The sequence below is a fragment of the Bos indicus genome, chromosome 24 (assembly GCF_029378745.1).
Source record: "Bos indicus isolate NIAB-ARS_2022 breed Sahiwal x Tharparkar chromosome 24, NIAB-ARS_B.indTharparkar_mat_pri_1.0, whole genome shotgun sequence".
NCBI lineage: Eukaryota > Metazoa > Chordata > Mammalia > Artiodactyla > Bovidae > Bos > Bos indicus.
Window position 1 is genome coordinate 20,291,564 of NC_091783.1, and position 20,334 is coordinate 20,311,897.

Here is a 20,334-nt window from a genome sequence, read left to right on the forward strand (position 1 = left end):
GCATATTATGAATAGAGTTGTTATGATAACATGTGTGTAAGATTTGCTTGAAAGCATTTGAGTGGAACTGACAAGTTTTGTGGTAATTCTGTGTTCATGTATTGAAGAATTATCAAAGTGTTTTCTACAATGCTCCTCAATTTTAAAGTCCTAGCAGCAATGTATGAGGGTTCTGATTTCTCTACATGCTTTCTAACTTTTTCTTGGCATGTGTAGAAAATACATTTATTATTTTAATTTTTGGGGCATCTTGGGTATCTCAGCTGGTAAAGAATCTGCCTGCAATGCAGAAGACCCCAGTCTGATCCCTGGGTGAGGAAGTTGCTCTGGAGAAGGGATTGGCTACCCACTCAAGTATTTTTGGGCTTCCCTAGTGGCTCAGATGGTAAAGAATCCACCTGCAATGAGGGAGACCTGGGTTCAATCCCTGGGTTGGGAAGAGGGCATGGCAACCCACTCCAGTATTCTTGTCTGGAGGAGCCTGGAGGGCTACACTCCATGGGGTTGCAAGGAGTTAGAAAAGACTGAGCAACTGAACACACAGCACATTTTAATTTTTGATTTCTTGACTATTCTTTTTACTGGAGTACAGTTGTTTTACCCTGCTGTGTCAGTTTCTGCTGTACAGCAAAGGGAATCAGCCATGTGTATACATATATTTGGTGTTTCCTTGGTGGCTCAGATGGTAAAGAATCTGCCTGCAATGGAGGAGACCCAGGTTCAATCCCTGGGTTGGGAAGATCCCCTGGAGAAAGGAATGGCTATCCACTCCAGTATTCTTGCCTGGAGAATTCCATGGACAGAGGAGCCTGGCGGGCTATGGGGTCCAGTCTATGGGGTCGCAAAGAGTTGGAGATGACTGAGCAACAAACACTTTCACTTTTCTTATATAAATTGCCTCTTTTGGATTTCCTTCCCATTTGGGTCACCACCGAGCACTGAGTAGAGTTCCCTGTGCTGCACAGTAGGTTCTCATTAGGTATCTATTTTACACACAGTAATGTATATATGTAAGTTCCAGTCTCCCAGTTCATCCCATCCATCTCCTTTCCCCCTTGGTATCCATACATTAGTTCTCTATGTCTGTGTCTCTATTTCTGCTTTGCAAATAAGACCGCCTTTATCATTTTTCTAGACTTTATATATATACATTACTATACAACATTTTTTTTTCTGACTTACATCACTCTGTATGACAATCTCTAGGTCAATCTATGTTTCTGTAAATGACACAAATGCATTCCTTTTTTTGGCTGAGTAATATTTCATTATATATATGTACCACATTTTCTTCCTTTTTTTTAAACTAGAGAGTAATTTCTCCACAATGGTGTATTGGTTCCTGCTGCACAACACCATGTATCAGCCATAAACATATATGTATGTATATATACATATATCCCTTCCCTCTTGAACCTCTCCTCCCCCAATTCCACCCCTCTAGGTCATCACAGAGTGCCAGGCTGGCTGAGCTCCCTGTGCCACACAGTAGCTTCCCATTCCACTCCAGACATGGTAGTATATAATGTCAATGCTATTCTCTCGATTTCTCCCACCCTCTCCTTCCCCCACTGTGTTCAGAAGACTCTCCTCTACGCCTGTATCTCTATTCCTGTCCTGAAGTATGTTCATCAGTACCACTTTTCTAGATTCCATATATATGGACTAACATACAATATTTGTTTTTCTCTTTGGTTCACTCACCTCATTTCAACAGACTCCTCTCTGTTCTTTTTTATAGCTGAGTAACATTCCACTGTGTGTGTGTGTGTATATATATATATATATATATATATATATATATCTCAACTTCTTTATCTATTCATCTGTTGATGGACATCTAGATTGCTTCCATGTCCTGGTTATTGTAAATAGTGCTTCAATGAACACTGGGGTACATGGGCCTTTTTCAATTATGGTTTTCTCAGGGCATATGCCCAGTAGTCAGAGAAGGCAATGGCACTCCACTCCAGTACTCTTGCCTGGAAAATCCCATGGATGGAGGAGCCTGGTAGGCTGCAGTCCATGGGGTCGCTAAGAGTCGGACACGACTGAGCGACTTTACTTTCTCTTTTCACTTTCATGCATTGGAGAAGGAAATGGCAACCCACTCCAGTGTTCTTGCCTGGAGAATCCCAGGGACGGGGGAGCCTGGTGGGCTGCCGTCTAAGGGGTCGCACAGAGTCGGACATGACTGAAATGACTTAGCATAGCATGCCGAGTAGTGGGATTGCTGGGTAATATGGTAGCTTTATTCCTAGTTTTTAAACGTAATCTCCATACTGTTCTCCACATTGGTTGTATCAATTTACATTTCCACCAACAGTGCAAGGGGGTTCCCTTTTCACCACACCCTCTCCAGCATCTATAATTTGTACAATTTTTTTTTAATTTAATTTTATTTTATTTTTAAACTTTACATAATTGTATTAGTTTTGCCAAATATCAATTTGTAGAATTTTGATAATGGTCATTCTGACTGGTGGGAGTTACTACCTCATTGCAATTTTGATTTGCATTTCTCTAATAATGAGCAATGTTGAGCATCTTTTCATGTGTTTATTGGCCATATGTATGTCTTCTTTGGAGAAATGTCTGTTTAGGTCTTCTGCCCATTTTTGATTGGGTTGCTTGTTGTTCTGGTATTGATCTGGCTTGTATATTTTGGAAATTAATCCTTTGTCAGTTGCTTCATCTGTGATTATTTCCTCCCATTCTGAGTGCTGCCTTTTCATCTTGCTTACAGTTTTCTTTGCTGTGCAAAAGCTTTTAAGTTTAATTAGGCCCCATTTGCTTATTTTTTTTTTTTTTTTAAATTTCCATTACTTTGGGTCAAAGAGGATCTTGCTGCAATTGATGTCAAAGAGTGCACTGCCTAAGTTTTCCTAGAAGAGCTTTACAGTTTCTGACCTTACATTTAGGTCTTTAATCCATTTTGAGATTATGTTTGTGTATGATGTTAGGAAGTGTTCTAATTTCACTATGTTACATGCAGCTGTCCAGTTTCTCAGCACTTACTGAAGAGGTTGTCTTTTCTGCATTGTATATTTGTTTTTTTTATTTGTATATTTATATTTATACAAATTATACAAATATATTTATTTGTATATTTCCTTTATCTAAGATAAGGTGCCCATAGGTGTGTGGGTTTATCTCTGGGATTTCTATCTTGTTCCATTTGATCTATATTTTTGCTTTTGTGCTAGTACCATACTGTCTTGATGACTGTACTTTGTAATACCGTCTGAAATCCGGAAGATTGATTTCTCCAGGTCTGTTTTTCTTTCTCAAGATGGTTTTGGCTATTTGGGGTCTTTTGTGATTCCATACAAATTGCAAACTTTTTGATTCGAGTTCTGAGAAAAATGCCATTGATAATTTGATAGGGATTGTGCTGAATCTGGGAGATGGCAATGGCAACCCACTCCAGTACTCTTGCCTGGAAAATCCCATGGGCAGAGGAGCCTGGTGGGCTGCAGTCCATGGGGTCACTAGGAGTCAGACACGACTGAGTGACTTCACTTTATTTTTTCACTTTCATGCATTGGAGAAGGGAATGGCAACTCACTCCAGTGTTCTTGCCTGGAGAATCCCAGGGACGGTGGAGCCTGGTGGGCTGCCGTCTATGGGGTCGCACAGAGTCGGACACGACTGAAGCGACATAGCAGGAGCAGTGCTGAATCTGTAGACTGCTTTGGGTAGCACAGTTATTTCCATAATATTGATTCTTCCAATCCAATAATATGGTATATCTCTCTATCTATTTGTGTCATTCTTGATTTCATTGACCAGTGTCTTATAGTTTTCTGCATACAGGTGTTTTGTCGCCTACAGTTCAGTTCAGTTCAGTTGCTCAGTTGTGTCGAACCCTTTGTGACCCCATGAATCACAGCACGCCAGGCCCCCTGTCCATCACCAACTCCCGGAGTTCACTCAGACTCACATCCATCCAGTCAGTGATGCCATCCAGCCATCTCATCCTCTGTCGTCCCTTTCTCCTCCTGCCTCCAATCTCTCCCAGCATCAGAGTCTTTTCCAATGAGTCAACTCTTTGCATGAGGTGGCCAAAGTACTGGACTTTCGGCTTTAGCTTCATTCTTTCCAAAGAAATCTCAGGGCTGATCTCTTTCAGAATGGACTGGTTGGATCTCCTTGCAGTCCAAGGGACTCGCAAGAGTCTTCTCCAACACCACAGTTCAAAAGCATCAATTCTTCGGCGCTCAGCTTTCTTCACAGGTCAACTCTCACATCCATATATGACCACTGGAAAAACCATAGCCTTGACTAAATGGACCTTTGTTGGCAAAATAATATTTCTGCTTTTGAATATGCTATCTAGGTTGGTCATAACTTTTCTTCCAAGGAGTAAGCATCTTTTAATTTCATGGCTGCAGTCACCACCTGCAGTGATTTTGGAGCCCCCAAAATAAAGTCTGACACTGTTTCCCCTGTTTCCCCATCTATTTCCCATGAAGTGATGGGACCAGATGCCATGATCTTCGTTTTCTGAATGTTGAGCTTTAAGCCAACTTTTTCACTCTCCTCTTTCACTTTCATCAAGAGGCTTTTTAGTTCCTCTTCACTTTCTGCCATAAGGGTGGTGTCATCTGTATATCTGAGGTTATTGAAATTTCTTCCGGCAGTCTTGATTCTAGCTTTTGTGTTTCTCATGATGTACTCTGCATAGAAGTTAAATAAGCAGGGTGACAATATACAGCCTTGACGTACTCCTTTTCCTATTTGGAACCAGTCTGTTGTTCCATGTCCAGTTCTAACTGTTGCTTCCTGACGTGCATACAGATTTCTCAAGAGGCAGGTCAGGTGGTCTGGTATTCCCATCTCTTTCAGAATTGTCCACAGTTTATTGTCATCCACACAGTCAAAGGCTTTGGCATAGTCAATAAAGCAGAAATAGATATTTTTCTGGAATTCTCTTGCTTTTTCGATGATCCAGTGGATGTTGGCAATTTGGTCTCTGGTTCCTTTGCCTTTTCTAAAACCAGCTTGAACATCTGGAAGTTCATGATTCACGTATTGCTGAAGCCTGGCTTGGAGAATTTTGAGTATTACTTTACTAGCGTGTGAGATGAGTGCAACTGTGTGGTAGTTTGAGCTTTCTTTGGCATTGCCTTTCTTTGGGATTGGAATGAAAACTGACCTTTTCCAGTCCTGTGGCCACTGCTGAGTTTTCCAAATTTGCTGGCATATTGAGTGCAGCATTTTCACAGCATCATCTTTCAGGATTTGAAGTAGCTCAACTGGAATTCCATCACCCCCACTAGCTTTGTTCGTAGTGATGCTTTCTAAGGCCCACTTGAGTTCACATTCCAGGATGTCTGGCTCTAGGTCAGTGATCATACCATTGTCATTATCTTGGTCATGAAGATCTCTTTTGTACAGTTCTTTTGTGTATTCCTGCCACCTCTTCTTAATATCTTCTGCTTCTGTTAGGTCCATACCATTTCTGTCCTTTATCGAGCCCATCTTTCCATGAAATGTTTCCTTGGTATCTCTAATTTTCTTGAAGAGATCTCTAGTCTTTCCCATTCTGTTGTTTTCCTCTATTTATTTGCATTGATCACTGAGGAAGGCTTTCTTATCTCTTCTTGCTATTCTTTGGAACTCTGCATTCAGATGGGAATATCTTTCCTTTTCTCCTTTGCTTTTTGCTTCTCTTCTTTTCACAGCTATTTGTAAGGCCTCCGCAGACAGCCATTTTGCTTTTCTGCATTTGTTTTCCATGGGGATGGTCTTGATCCCTATCTCCTGTACCATGTCACGAACCTCCGTCCATAGTTCATCAGGCACTCTATCTATCAGATCTAGTCCCTTAAATCTATTTCTCACTTCCACTGTATAATCATAAGGGATTTGATTTAGGTCATACCTGAATGGTCTAGTGGCTTTCCCTACTTTCTTCAATTTAAGTCTGAATTTGGCAATAAGGAGTTCATGATCTGAGCCACAGTCAGCTCCTGGTCTTGTTTTTGTTGACTGTATAGAGCTTCTCCATCTTTGGCTGCAAAGAATGTAATCAATATGATTTTGGTGTTGACCATCTGGTGATGTCCACGTGTAGAGTCTTCTCTTGTGTTGTTGGAAGAGGGTGTTTGCTATGACCAGTGCGTTCTCTTGGCAAAACTCTATTAGTCTTTGCCCTGCTTCAATCTGTATTCCAAGGCCAAATTTGCCTGTTAGTCCAGGTGTTTCTTGACTTCCTACTTTTGCATTCCAGTCCTCTATAATGAAAAGGACATCTTTTTGGGGTGTTATTTCTAAAAGGTCTTGTAGGTCTTCATAGAATCATTCAACTACAGCTTCTTCAGTGTTACTGGCTGGGGCACAGACTTGGATTACTGTGATATTGAATGGTTTGCCTTGGAAATGAACAGAGATCATTCTGTTGTTTTTGAGATTGCATCCAAGTACTGCATTACAGACTCTTTTGTTGACCATGATGGCTAATCCATTTCTTCTGAGGGATTCCTGCCCACAGCAGTAGATATAATGGTCATCTGAATTAAATTCACCCATTCCAGTCCATTTTATTTTATTTTACTTTTTAAATTTTATTTTATTTTTAAACTTTACAATATTGTATTAGTTTTGCCAAATAAGTTCGCTGATTCCTAGAATGTCGACATTCACTCTTGCCATCTCCTGTTTGACGACTTCCAATTTGCCTTGTTTCATGGACCTAACATTCCAGGTTCCTATGCAATATTGCTCTTTACAGCATTGGACCTGGCTTGTATCACCAGTCATATCCACAACTGGGTATTGTTCTTGCTTTGGCTCCATCCCTTCATTCTTTCTGGAGTTATTTCTCCACTGATCTCCAGTAGCATAGTGGGCACCTACTGACCTGGGGAGTTCCTCTTTCAGTATCCTATCTTTCGCCTTTTCATACTGTTCATGGGGTTCTCAAAGCAAGAATACTGAAGTGGTTTGCTATTCTCTTCTCCAGTGGACCACATTTTGTCTCCTTAGGTAGTTTTATTCCAAGGTATTTTATTCTTTTTGTTGCAATGGTGAACACGATTGTTTCATTATTTTCTCTGATTTTTCATTTTTAGTATATAGGAATGCAAGGGATTTCTTCTATATATTAACTTTATATACAGACTTTACTAAACTCATTGATTTGCTGTTATTGTTGTTCAGTTGCTAAGTCGTGTCTGGCTTTTTGTGATCCCATGGACTGCAGCATGCCAGAGTCCCCTGTCCTTCATTATCTCCCAGAGTTTGCTCAGAATGATGTCCACTGAATCAGTGATGCTATTTATCTATCTCATTTTCTGTTGCCCACAACTCCTTTTGCCTTCAATCTTTCCCAGCATCAGGGTCTTTTCCAATGAGTTGGTTCTTTGCACTAGGTGGGCAAAGTATTCCAATGAATACTCAGGGTTGATTTCCTTTAGGATTGAGTGGTTTGATCTCCTTGCAGTCCAAGGGACTCTCAACAGTCTTCTCCAGCACCACACTTCGAAAGCATCAATCCTTTGGTACTCAATCTTCTTTGTGGTCCAACTCTCATATCCGTACATGACTACTGGAAAAAGCATAGCTTTGACTATTTGGATCTTTATCGGAAAAGTGATGTCTTTGCTTTTTAATAGGCTGTCCAGGTTTTTCATAGCTTTCTTTCCCAAGGAGCAAGTGTCTTTTAACCTCATGGCTGCAGTCACCATCTGCAGTGATTTTGGAGCTCAAGAAAACATAATCTGTCACTGCTTTCACTTTTTCCTCTCCAATTTGCCATGAAGTGATGGGACCAGATGCCATGATTGTAGTGTTTTAAATGTTGAGTTTTAAGCCAGCTTTTTCATTCTCCTCTTTCACCTTCATCAAGAGGCTCTTTAGTTCCTCTTCTCTTTCTGCCTTTAGAGTGGTATTATCTGTATATCTGAGGTTGCTGATATTTATCCTGGAAATCTTGATTCCAGCTGAGCTTTATCTAGTCTGGCATTTTGTATGGTGTACTCTGCATATAAGCTGTATAAACAGGGTGACAATACATAGCCTTGTTGTACTCCTTTCCCAATTTTGAACCAGTCCGTTGTTCCATGTCCAATTCTGTTGCTTCTTGACCTGCATACAGGTTTCTCAAGAGACTTCAAGTGGTCTGGTATTCCCATATCTTCAAGAATTTTTCACAGTTTGTTTTTGATCCACATAGTCAAAGGGTTTAGCATAGTCAAAAAGCAGAAGTAGATGTTTTTCTGGAATTCCCTTGCTTTTTCTATGATCCAATGGATGTTGGCAATTTGATCTCTTGCAACTGTTCAGTGTACAAGTCTTGCAATCTTGGTTAAATTTATTGCTAGGTATTTTATTGTTTTGATGCTGTTATAAATGGAATTGTTTTCTTACTCCTTTTCAGTAGTTCATTACTGCTGCTGCTGCTGCTAAGTTGCTTCAGTCGTGTCCGACTCTGTGCGACCCCATAGACGGCAGCCCCCCAGGCTTCCCCGTCCCTGGGATTCTCCAGGCAAGAGTACTGGAGTGGGTTGCCATTTCCTTGTCCAATGCATGAAAGTGAAAAGTGAAAGTGAAATTGCTCAGTCGTGTCCAACTCTTAGCGACCCCATGGACTGCAGCCCACCAGGCTCCTCTGCCCAAGAGATTTTCCAGGCAAGAGTACTGGAGTGGGGTGCCATTGCCTTCTCTGAGGTCATTACTAGTGTATACAAATACAATAGATTTTTGTGCTAAATTCTATTCTGAAACTCTGTTAAATTCATTTATTAGCTCTAACAGCTTTGGTGCAATTAGTTCTAGTAGTTTTTTCTTTTTTGCATTCTCTAGGAAATTCTCTATATAAAATCATGTCATCTGCTAATGCAGTTTAAATTCTTCCTTTCCAATTTGAGTATGTTTTCTTTTTCTTGCCTAATTTTTATATGTCTTCTTAAAAAATAGAAAACTTCCAGTAAAATGTTGAAGAGAAGTGGCAAAAGTGGGAATACTTGGCTTGTTCTTGATCTTAGAGGGAAGTCTTTCACGACTGAATATGACATTAGCTGTGGGCTTTTCATAGATGTCCCTCATTATGTTGAAGAAGTTTCCTTCTACTCCTATTTTATTATTGTTTTTATCATGGAGTGTCAGATTTTGTCAAATGATTTTTCTGTGTTAACATGATCATATTTTTTATTTTTATTACTATGGTATTTTTATTATGAAATACCTTTTAATATGATAAACCACCTGTATGATGAATTCTTGGGCTAAATCCTATTTGATCATGATATATAACTCTTTTAATATGCTGCTGCATTCAGTTCGCTATTATTTTGTTGAGGATATTTTCATCTATATTCACAATGGATTTTTGTCTATAGTTTTCTTGTGATGTCTTTGACTTTGTTTGCAGAATAATGCTTCCTCTGCTATATTTTTGGGAAGAGTCTGAAAAAGATTTGTCTTAATTCTTCTTTACTATTTGATACAATTCAGCAGTGAAGCCATCCAATTTTGAGCTTGCTTTTGTTGGGAGCTTTGTGATTACTGGTTTAATCTATTTGCTAACAGGTTTATTCAGATGTTTTGTTTTTCTTAGGTCAGTTTTGGTACTTTGTGTATTTTTAGGAATGAATCCATTCCTAGGTGAATCCATTTCACCGAGGTGTGTTGGCTTTTAGTTGTCTATTGTTTGTCTCAACTGTTATTTTTTACCCCAGGTGGCAGTGGTGTTTTCATTTGGCTTTCAATGTTTTCAAGGAATGTCCTACATACAGCTGCTTCTTTGTCTTGAAAAAGTTTACACGTAGGAAAAACAAAGGAGATCTCCATGTATCAGCCCTTTGGGAAATCCACAGACAGGATGAAACAGATAAACACAACTCCTTGAGAATAAGGTCTGCTTCCTCTGGGACCAGTTCACACCTGGAACTCGGCTGTCATCTGTAAGACTGCTGCTATGCTGTAGAAGGGAGTAGGGTGAACATAAATTAAAACTTTGTAAAGTTCTCCTACCATGGTTCAGTGGCCTTTTTCCCAGTTAAGCATTTGCTTGGTTTCCATAAATCATTCACCATCTTCCAGAGCTTTGGTAATGTGGGTTCTGACAGTATGTGCTAGGTTTTTCAGTGTTTCTGGGGAGGGATAAGCTCCTGGAAGTCCCTATGCTGCCATCTTGCTGACCTGCTCCTGATTCATTCATGATGCTAGCATAACTCTAATACCAAAACCTGACAAGGTCATTACCAAAAAAAAAAAAAAAAGGACGTTATGCACCAATATCTCCCAATCAGTGTAATTCATCACGTTAACAGAATAAGGAAGAAAACACATGATCATCTCAATAGGTGCAGGAAAAAAAAGACTTGATGAAATTCAACACTCATTACCATAAAGGCTCTCAGCAAATGAGGAGGAAACTTTCTTAACCTGATAAAGGGCATTTACGGAAAGCCTACATTTAAATCGTACTTAATGGTGAAAGACAGTCTGCCTTCCCTGTGACACTGGGAACAAGGCATGAGTCCACTTTTACCATTTTATTCTACACTGTTAATAGAATCCTAGAAAGGACAGTGAAATAAGAAGTAAAAGGCATGAAAAGATTGGAAAGAGAGTAACTGTTATGGACTGAATTGTGCTTTCAGCCCCACCCCACCGCCCTCGGCAATTCAAATGCAGAAGTCCTAACCCCCAGTACAGCTCAGAATGTGACTATATTTGAAGACAGGGCCTTTAAAGAGGTATGTGCTGTGTGCTTAGTCTCTCAGACGTGTCTGACTATTTGTGATCCCCATGGACTGTAGCCCGCCAGGCTCCTCTGTCAATGGGGATTCTCTGGGCAAGAATACTGGAGTGGGTTGCCATGCCCTCCTCCAGGGGATCTTCCCAACCCAGGGATTGAACTCAGGCCTCCCACATTGCAGATGGATTCTTTACCATCTGAGCTGCCAGGGAAGCTCTTTTAAAGAGGTAATGAAGGTCAAATGAAGTCATATGGGTGGCCCATAATCCAGTAAGACTCTGTCCTTATAAGAAAAGGGAGACACACCAAGGATGCACATTCACAGCAAACAGGGCATGTGAGGACACACTGAAAAGGCAGCCACGTGCAAACCAAGGAGAGAGGCCTCATGGGGAATGACTAGAAAGGAACACAAGGAAGCTTTCATGAATAATGGAAATGCGCTATTTCTTAACCATGTGGGTATATATAAGTGTCAAGGTTTATCAAACTGTACTCTTCAGTCCTATGCAATTTTATTGTACAAAAATTAAATCTCAATTAGAATAAAAGAAACTGAAGAAAAACCCATAGTATTCTTGGCTTTCAAGCAGTGCTTTTTAAGACCCCTTCTTCACTGATATCTCTGATATTACCAATCAATCAACATAAGGGCTTTAAAGGGACCAGCACGTACACTTCTTAAACCACTAAATCATTGTAGGCACTGAGGTCAAAGATCTCATTGATTAGATCCTTGTTGTGGAAAAATAAGGCAAGGACACAGAAAAGAAAACTAATATATATACAGTTGACCTTTGAAGAACGTGGGGGTTAATCCAAGTATAACTTAGAGGTGGCCCTCGGTACAGGCAGTTCTTCCACATTTATAGATTCAACCAACCAAAGACTGTGTAGAATTGCAGTATTTACTCCTGAAAGGATTCCACACGTAAGGGGATTCTGGCAGCTCAACCCTGAGTAGTTTAAGGGTCAACTGTAATATATTAATTCATTAAACAAATACATTATGAGCGTCTACCATGTGTTAAGCAACATTCAAGGAGACATGGAAACAATGGTGAACATAAGGAGTGCTTATATGCTCTTGGGAGAAGACACAAAACATACATGATAAGTAAGTAAATTATGTAGTATTTTGAGATACTTCTATCGCAGAGGATAGGCAATGTAGAGCCTCTGGCTTAAGAGACTATTCAATACATAGCTGCTTCGGCTCTGAATGTTGGTCTCTTGTGATTGAATTTCTTTTCTGAGTGGGCTAGGCAGGATGATTTAATATACGTGGTTACATTTATTCATAGCTCTGCAGTATGCTTGTCTTCTGTGTTCTGATGATCAAAGTATCAAGTTTTAACAAATTTGTTATCTCAGACTACTGGGAACCAGGAGTAAGATATTGTGGCATTCCTTCTAATGATTAGACATATAATAATAATGCTAATAATAAAAGAAACATAAATAAATGCTCTTTAGGGGCAAGATGGAAATTGTTTCTGTACTTTAGATAATCCCACTTGCTTATTTTTTAAAATCAGGACCTCTATATTAATCCAACATGGATTGCAAAGAACACTTAGATCATTGCAAGCATGAGCTTACTTAGAGGGAGAACTAGGAACTTCAGAGATTATTCCTCACTTGGGATTACTCCTTCACTTCCAGTAAAAGAAAACTGTGTTTGGGAGTCTCTCAGAGAGTCTCAACCAGTGACAGCTGCTGTATATTATATAAACTAAAAAACTTGAGAGACAAAACGCAGGTCACAGTCAATATCATCAGGTAAATCCAATTTGCTCTAGGTTCAGTTCAGTTCAGTTGCTCAGTCCTGTCTGACTCTTTGTGACCCCATGGACTGTAGCACACCAGGCTTCCCTGTCCATCATTAACTCTCAGAACTTGCTCAAACTCATGACCATTGAGTCAGTGATGCCATCCAACCATCTCATCCTCTGTCATCCCCTTCTCTTCCTGCCTTCAATCTTTCCCAGCATCAGGGTCTTTTCCAAGGAGTCAGTTCTTTGCATCAGGTGGCCAAAGTATTGGAGTTTCAGCCTCAGCATCAGTCCTTCCAATGAACATTCAAGACTGATTTCCTTTAGGATGGACTAGTTGGGTCTCCTTGCAGTCCAAGGGACTCTCAAGAGTCTTTTCTAACACCACAGTTCAAAAGCATCAATTCTTTGGCGCTCAGCTTTCTTTATAGTCCAAGTCTCACATCTATACATGATCACTGGAAAAACCATAGCTTTGACTAGATGGACCTTTGTTGGCAAAATAATGTTTTTGCTTTTAAATATGTTGTCCAGGTTTGTCACATCTTTTCTTCCAAGGAGCAAGCGTCTTTTAATTTCATGGCTGCAGTCACCATCTGCAGTGATTTTGGAGCCCACCAAAAATAAAGTCTGTCACTGTTTCCATTGTTTCCCATCTATTTGCCATGAAGTAAGTGAGGGGACTGGACAACATGATCTTAGGTTTTTGAATGTTGAGTTTTAAGCCAGCTTCTTCACTCTCCTCTTTCACCTTCATCAAGAGGCTCTTTAGTTTCTCTTTACTTTCTGCCATAAGGGTGGTGTAATCTGCATATCTGAGGATATTGATACTCCTCCTGGCAATCTTGATTCCAGCTTGAGCTTCATCCAGCCTGGCATTTTGCATGATGTACTCTGCATATACATTAAATAAGCAGGGTGACAAAATATAGCCTTGATGTACTCCTTTCCCAATTCTGAACCAGTCCATTGTTTCATGTCTGGTTCTAACTGTTGCTTCTTGACCTGTATACTGACTTCTCAGGAACCAGGTAAGGTGTTCTGGTATTCCCATCTCTTGAAGAATTTTCCACAGGTGCTTGTGATCTACACAGTTAAAGGCTTTGGTGTAATCAATAAAGCAGAAGTAGATGTTTTTCTGGTATTCTCCTGATTTTTCAAACTGCCAGAACTGAGTTTGAGTGTCTCCTGTGGAGGTATGGGTCAGTATTGGCCTGCCGCAGGGGCAGGGGCTCTGGGTGCAGCTACCTGGGTCACACAGCCTGTGGCATAAACCCTCTTGGAGGAGGTCACCATTAACCCCACCATAGAGCCGCCGAGCAGACAACCCACAAACTGCAGAACAATTATACCAAAGAAATTCTTGCACTGTTAAGGAAATTCTAGGACCCACAACAGATTTCCCAACCTGGGGATCTGGCAAAGGGACTGAGAACCTCCAGGGAATTTGACTTTGGAGGCCACCAGGATTTGATTACAGAACTTACACAGGACTGGGGAAACAGACTCTTGGAGGGCACAAACAAAACCTTGTGCGCACCAGGACCCAGGAGAAAGGAGCAGTGTCCCCACAAGATACTGACCCAGACTTGCCTGTGAGTGTCCAGGAGTCTCTTGGGAGGCGTGGGTTGGTAGTGGCCTGCTGGCAGGGTCAGGGGCACTGAGTGAGACAGTGGGTGCACCGGACCTTTTGAAGGAGGGTGCCATTATCTTAATTACCTCCACCATAGTTTGGTCTCAGGTCAAACAGGGAGGGAACACAGCCTTGCCCATCAGCAGAAAATTGGATTAAAGATTTAGAACAAGATCCATTAGAACAAGACCCAGTTTCCTCCAGTCAGTCTTTCCCAACAGGAAGCTTCCATAAGCCTCTTATCCATATCAGTTAGAGGACATACAGAATGAAAATCACAGTCAGTCTAGGTTCAGCTTTTCTCAAACTCTCTCAAAGTGTTAAGGGGAGTGAGAAATTGATGACAGAGAAACAAACAGGAGCTAACTCTAAATGTAGTACTGCGCTTTGGAATGGCTTTCCAGCCTGATTCAGGAATGAGAATCAGTTTGGGTTCAGGAAGGAGAGGGTCTAGGCAAGCTAGGAAAGAATAAAAACACTGCTGAGTAGGGAGGAAAAAAGAAGAATGAAGAGTGGGTATTTTTAAATTTATGCTTTTGGCTTAAAAGTTCTTTTTCTTAAATTATGATTTTTTTAAATTGGAAGATAATTGCTTTACAATATTGTGTTGGCCTCTGCCAGCTTAAAAGTTCTTGATTCAAGTCTGGATTTTCCATAGTAAGTCTCCTTGTTCCACAGAGCTCAATAAAGGCAACTAAAAACATTCCAAGCATTGATGATTGAAAAACAATTTACATCTCAAGCATAATTCTGACAATACTGTACTGTACTGATATTTTCACAATCACAAGGTTATTTCTTGAGATAAGAATCAGGCCTTTTTTTTTTTTTTTTGAACGTGTTTGGTATTAATAAAGTTGACAGAATGGTGAGGCGGATAGAAGAGGTAAGGGAGTAAGAGACTGATAATAAAGATTAATGGTCCTGCAGTAAATGTCCTATGTAGTACTTAATGATTAAAGGACAACAAAAGTAACAAAGGATATGAAACAGAAGAATAATATGTTTAAAAATTCAGACACGCTAAAGGGGGAAAGCAATTAAGGAGATGCTAAACCCAGCAGTGTAACTTAGGCAATTAGTGTTAGGTCGTTGGCCTTATGCTAAACAGGGTGTCTGATCCTGCCACAGCACACCTGGGGAAAGTCCGTCTCACTGCAAATGCCAGTGCAACAACCTTGCCCTGTACTGTGATCTGTGTGTATCACCAGCCCTGCAACGGGCAGAGCAGCTCCAAGGGGCAACTTCAGCTCCTCAGTGATCAGCTATACCATCATTGTGCTTTTCTCTCCATATTAGAATAAAAGAAGGGAAAAATACAAGACAGCATTTCTTGCGAGTAGAAGAAAAAGTTAATAATTGCTGTGAATACCTTGAAGCAGAACTCTTTTAAAAAGATGAAAAATTTTCTATTTTTCTCACTATAATGCAATAATCCTCCCCCACAACCCCTCAAAAAAGGGGGAAGGAAAAAAAAGAGTAATGAAAAAAATAAAACCATGAGTGAACTGTGCCTGGAAACTGCAGAATTGTAACAGCTTTCTCTTGGTTAAATTGATTGGTCTAGTAACATTATAAAATGACTATTAGGATTCATTGTGCACAACAGAAAGTGCTGAAATGTCAGCAGACTACACAGCAAAAAGTAATGGGTTCTGAATCCCTGTTAGTCAAAAATGATTTTGTTTTAAATTAGAAATTGATTTTTTTGGGGGGTGGGCACAAGCCCTTTGTAGACTTCCGGCTTCTGTAGCTGGGCCTGGGAGAGATTAACCTCCACAGCGGGGCTGGCCTGATGACACCTTTTCTCAAAGTGCCTTTTCAATTGCAGCTTTCTAATGTTGCTGTGGTCTCAGCCAATAACACAAGTTATTTGTCCCTTTGCTATTACACTAAATTTTTCTCATATTGCTATTTTATTTTAGTGCCGACACACAACACAAGTTTGTTGTCAGTTTAACAGAAGACTATGTTGAGCCTTGCAGTGTAACCGCCACAGCGATTTCGATTGGTTCTCCACTCTCCAAAGTGCAGTGACTCAGAACAGAAGAAGCCAAAAGTAAGAATGTCCCATCTCTGAAGGATGACTAATAGACAAAGTAGATAAGATTCCATCTCAGATACAAAGTCTCCTCAGTTTCATTTCTATTTCTGGTAGCAAAGTCTAAAAAGACAAGAGTTGTTCTAAGTTGTCCTAAAACAGTAGAGGTATGCAGAACTTTTGTCCTATATCAAATGAAATGTACCTTTGCTCTTTTTTCAAACTGTGGATAGTCTCCCTTTTGAAACTTGGACTAATTACCTTCTTTTAATTATCTGGGAGAGGACTAAATGGTTTCTAGATTAATCATAATTAAAACCAAAAACGTGACAAAGCTGGCAGTTGATGAGGAAAGGCAGGGAGTAGTATACCTATAAGATCTCATAAAAGTAAAGTATTAGTTGCTCAGTGGTGCCTGACTCTTTGCAACCCCATGGACTGCAGTTCTTCTGTCCATGGAATTCTCCAGACTAGAATATTACAGTGGGTTGCCATTTCCTTTTCCAGGGGATCTTCCCAACCTAGAGATTGAACCCAGGTCTTCTGAATTGCAAGTAGATTCTTTACCATCTAAGTCACCAGGGAAGCCCCAGGAAGACCTCATAAAGCACTGTACAATTCTTAAATAAATAGATGTGAGAGTGACTAGAGAGATTATGAGAAATTGGTTGGCTAACACTAGCAGTGGACAGTGCTAGCTAGCCCAGTAAAAAGAGGTAAACAAGGAGGAAATTGAGGGTAATGGTTGTGAACAGGCAAGAAAGATGTCTGGGAAAGAGGAGTGAACAGAAGTGGGCTCTGAGACCTTTTGGGGCCCTTTGCTTTCTGCACATCTTCTGACCAATGAAGCTCAGACTTGTTCCATTCTGTCCCAGAGTCCTTCCTTTAATGATTCCAGGAGAGATGAAACCAAAAGCCACTTCAGAAACAACTGGGATATGAAATTAAATTTAAGTGCTTCACTTAATATTCCATATAGTTATTTATAACTGATTTCTTTTAAAATATCTACCACATATAAAATAGAAAGAATTACTGGTACTTCAAAGACTGCTAGGCAATACAGGCTTAAGACTTATGAGGTTCTGTTTTAGCCACAATGACCTCTCTTCCACCCTCCTCATATTTCCAGTTAATTGAGGATTAATTGCAGTTGTTAGAGTTTACTTTCCCAGCAAAGATTAATGTTAAATTTCTGGTCCTCTTTATTCATTTTATGTATTATTTTGTGTCTATGACCATGCTAAAGCTGAAACTCCAGTACTTTGGCCACCTCATGCAAAGAGTTGACTCACTGGAAAAGACCCTGATGCTGGGAGGGATTGGGGGCAGGAGGAGAAGGGGACGACAGAGGATGAGATGGCTCGATGGCATCACCGACTCGATAGACATGAGTTTGAGTAAGCTCCGGGAGTTGGTGATGGGCAGGGAGGCCTGGTGTGCTGAGATTCATGGGGTCGCAAAGAGTCGGACACGACTGAGCGACTGAACTGAACTGAACTGAATTGATGACCATATTTACTGCTGAATAATTCTTACAGTTGGCTGCTTGCAAAAAGAGGGACACATTAGACAGTTTCTCGTGAGTCCTCTAAGAGAACTGTTGATGCAATTCACTGATCCAGGAGACGTGCCACCTGTGGCCTTGCAGGTGCATGCTGGTTTGTAACACGTTTAACTCTTGCTCCAGGGTTACAGGAAACCATCTGGAGTTGATGGCTAGCAACCACTAGCAACCTGGCCCCCAAAGCTTCCCATTTTGCTACTGCAGATGCTGAGCTCACCTCTTTGGGATCGACATGCATCTTTCTTCTGACTTGTCCACAGGGCATCATCTTCCATCTGTGACTGAAACCCAACTGTCTTCTTATCCCTTCTACTTGCTCCACTGTTAGTGGAGTCTTGGCACTTTTTGCTGGACGGTGATGTTCCAAGTGTCCAGTCATCACACTCTGATTTCAATAAACTGAAAAGAATAAACATGAATGAGCTATAGAGAGCACAGAAGGGGGAATGGATCACACAAAAAAAGCATATAAATTTAGCATGAGTTGAAATGCAATTCATGGCAGTAGAAACTTTTTCTTATTTTTTTATTGATATATAATTTAAAAATTTTACTGAAGACCTGTTCTGTGTCCTGCCAAAACAACTCTGGAGTTGTGGTTCTTATCCTCAAAAGTTTATATCTGGAGTTGGGGAAATAAGAGTCAGACTCATGAAACTGCTAATAAAGCCACAGACTATGACTAAGAACCAGAGTATCTGTAGAAATAAAAAGTGTGCTAAAACAAGACTTGCATAACTAAAATGTTTCTGAGTACTAAAAATGAACATAAGGGATTAAAATATCACCAGTTTGCTTCAAAATGCATTTGTGTTTCTCGTTTTCGACTGTTATGGTATTTATTATGTACTCAGAGTATATGAGGAATAGTACTATAATGCATGTGGGAGAATTGGTCTCTGTCCTCATATAATTTCATTATAAAGTCAACAAGGCAAATATGGAGTAAAAGAAATTTTAATGAAAATAAACACACATGCATATGTTTTTCTCTCTAGTAAAATATGCTCCCACCATTAGCACAATTCCTCTTGGAACATTTTATTTTTTAGAGAGAAATGTTATCATGATGTGCATCTCTTACTACTCTACCAGTCCCTTCCTTCTGACTATCACGAAGCTCACCGCAATCTCGTGATACTTTCGTTTTGTCTTGCCTATGACCATAAACAATGTGGAAATTAAAATGAAGAAAAATAATTTATTCAAAGAGTAATATTCTAAAAACTAGAATGTTTAAACTTCCCAGAAGGAGAGGCAATCCCTAGACTAGAACAAGTTGATGGAGTATTACTGGATCCATTATGAATTCCACGAGGCCCTTGACCAGGATTCAAATGACATAAACCCATCAGAGTCACTGGGCTTGTTTTGTGTGGATCAGAAATTTTCGTAATGTTTGCTCACACCATAATTTATTAATAAAAGTCCATATATTACACAGCTTTATGTTCAGAGTGGTATAAAGAAACTAAAACTGTTAGCAGTATGGTTTTATATGGGCATAAAGCAGTGTATTAAATTTAGGAGCTTAAATTTTTTTTTACCAGAACCCAAGGGTCACTTTTCCTTATTGACCTGCCAATGGACGTGTATCTTAGCTCATAAAACTTCTTTTCATGCGGCAGGAAGATAGGCAGAATAAAACTACATCATTGTGAATGTAAGATAAATTTACCTCAACCCAGAAGTCCCAAATCCTGGCAAATTCAACAACTACATCTCTACTTGTTCTTACAGTAAAGTTAACATCACCAAGACTACTGGATTTCCCTAAGTCATACATTCTCGGGTCACTCACGCTCCCAATACTAGCCAGTGTTGATCATTCCCAATACTGAATCCTCCTTCCATTTTACACAGAGGTTTGTCTGTACCTTTATTCCAAATCCCATCCCAGGAACCTGGATTCTAATTTCTCTGAAATAAAGATGATTAAACAAGAATTTTCTTCTTTCATTTACTTCCAAATTTACCCATCTACTATTCTTCTTTTAACATCTCTGAAGAGGGGGCTTCCCTGGTGGTTCAGTGGTAAAGAATTTGCCTGTCAATGAAGGAGACACTGGTTTGATCCCTGATCCAGGAAGACTCCACATGCCGTGCAGCAACTAAGCCCGAGCACCACAACTCCTGAGCCTATGCTCTGCGTCGAGAAGCCACTGCAGTGAGAAACCTGCACGCCACAACTAGAGACCAGTGCCTGCTTGTCACAACTCGAGAAAAGCCTGTGCAGCAACAAAGACCCAGCACAGCCAAAAGCAAAAATACAGTTATAAAAAACCTCAAAAGAAAATCATGCCTTTCACTCATGCTCTTGCTACCATTTGACCCATGCCCTCTGTGACTACAGCCTGCCAGTCATCTCCTTTTCTTATCGCTTACAAACTTCTCTGTGCTTTCCCAGGATTACAAATAAGACTGGATGTTTCATTAAAAATCAAAACCTAAACCTAAATCCAAAAACTGCTCCCTTAAGTGGGAAAGTTACAGTAATACTCAGTGTCAGAGAAAGTGTGGGCACGAGGATTTTATTATAGTCCTGGGGAAACTGCAAATTGGGATAACCCTTTGGTAAGTGATGTGTCACTACAAGATAAAAGTGCACCT

The 20,334-nt window shown here is 40.2% G+C and overlaps 1 protein-coding gene across 6 annotated transcripts in view; it reads right to left on the reverse strand.

Annotated features, from left to right (window-relative positions):
• Positions 1–20,334, reverse strand: part of KIAA1328 (KIAA1328 ortholog) — a 425,486-nt gene that overhangs the window by 79,877 nt on the left and 325,275 nt on the right. For 5 of the 6 annotated variants that reach the window (XM_070778527.1, XM_070778530.1, XM_070778528.1 and 2 more), the window contains exon 9: positions 17,942–18,123. In XM_070778527.1, the coding sequence (XP_070634628.1) occupies positions 17,942–18,123 (182 nt within the window). Of the gene's footprint in view, positions 1–1,568; positions 9,926–17,941; positions 18,124–20,334 lie in introns of those variants that run through there. The other variant, XM_070778529.1, reaches the window with a different exon arrangement.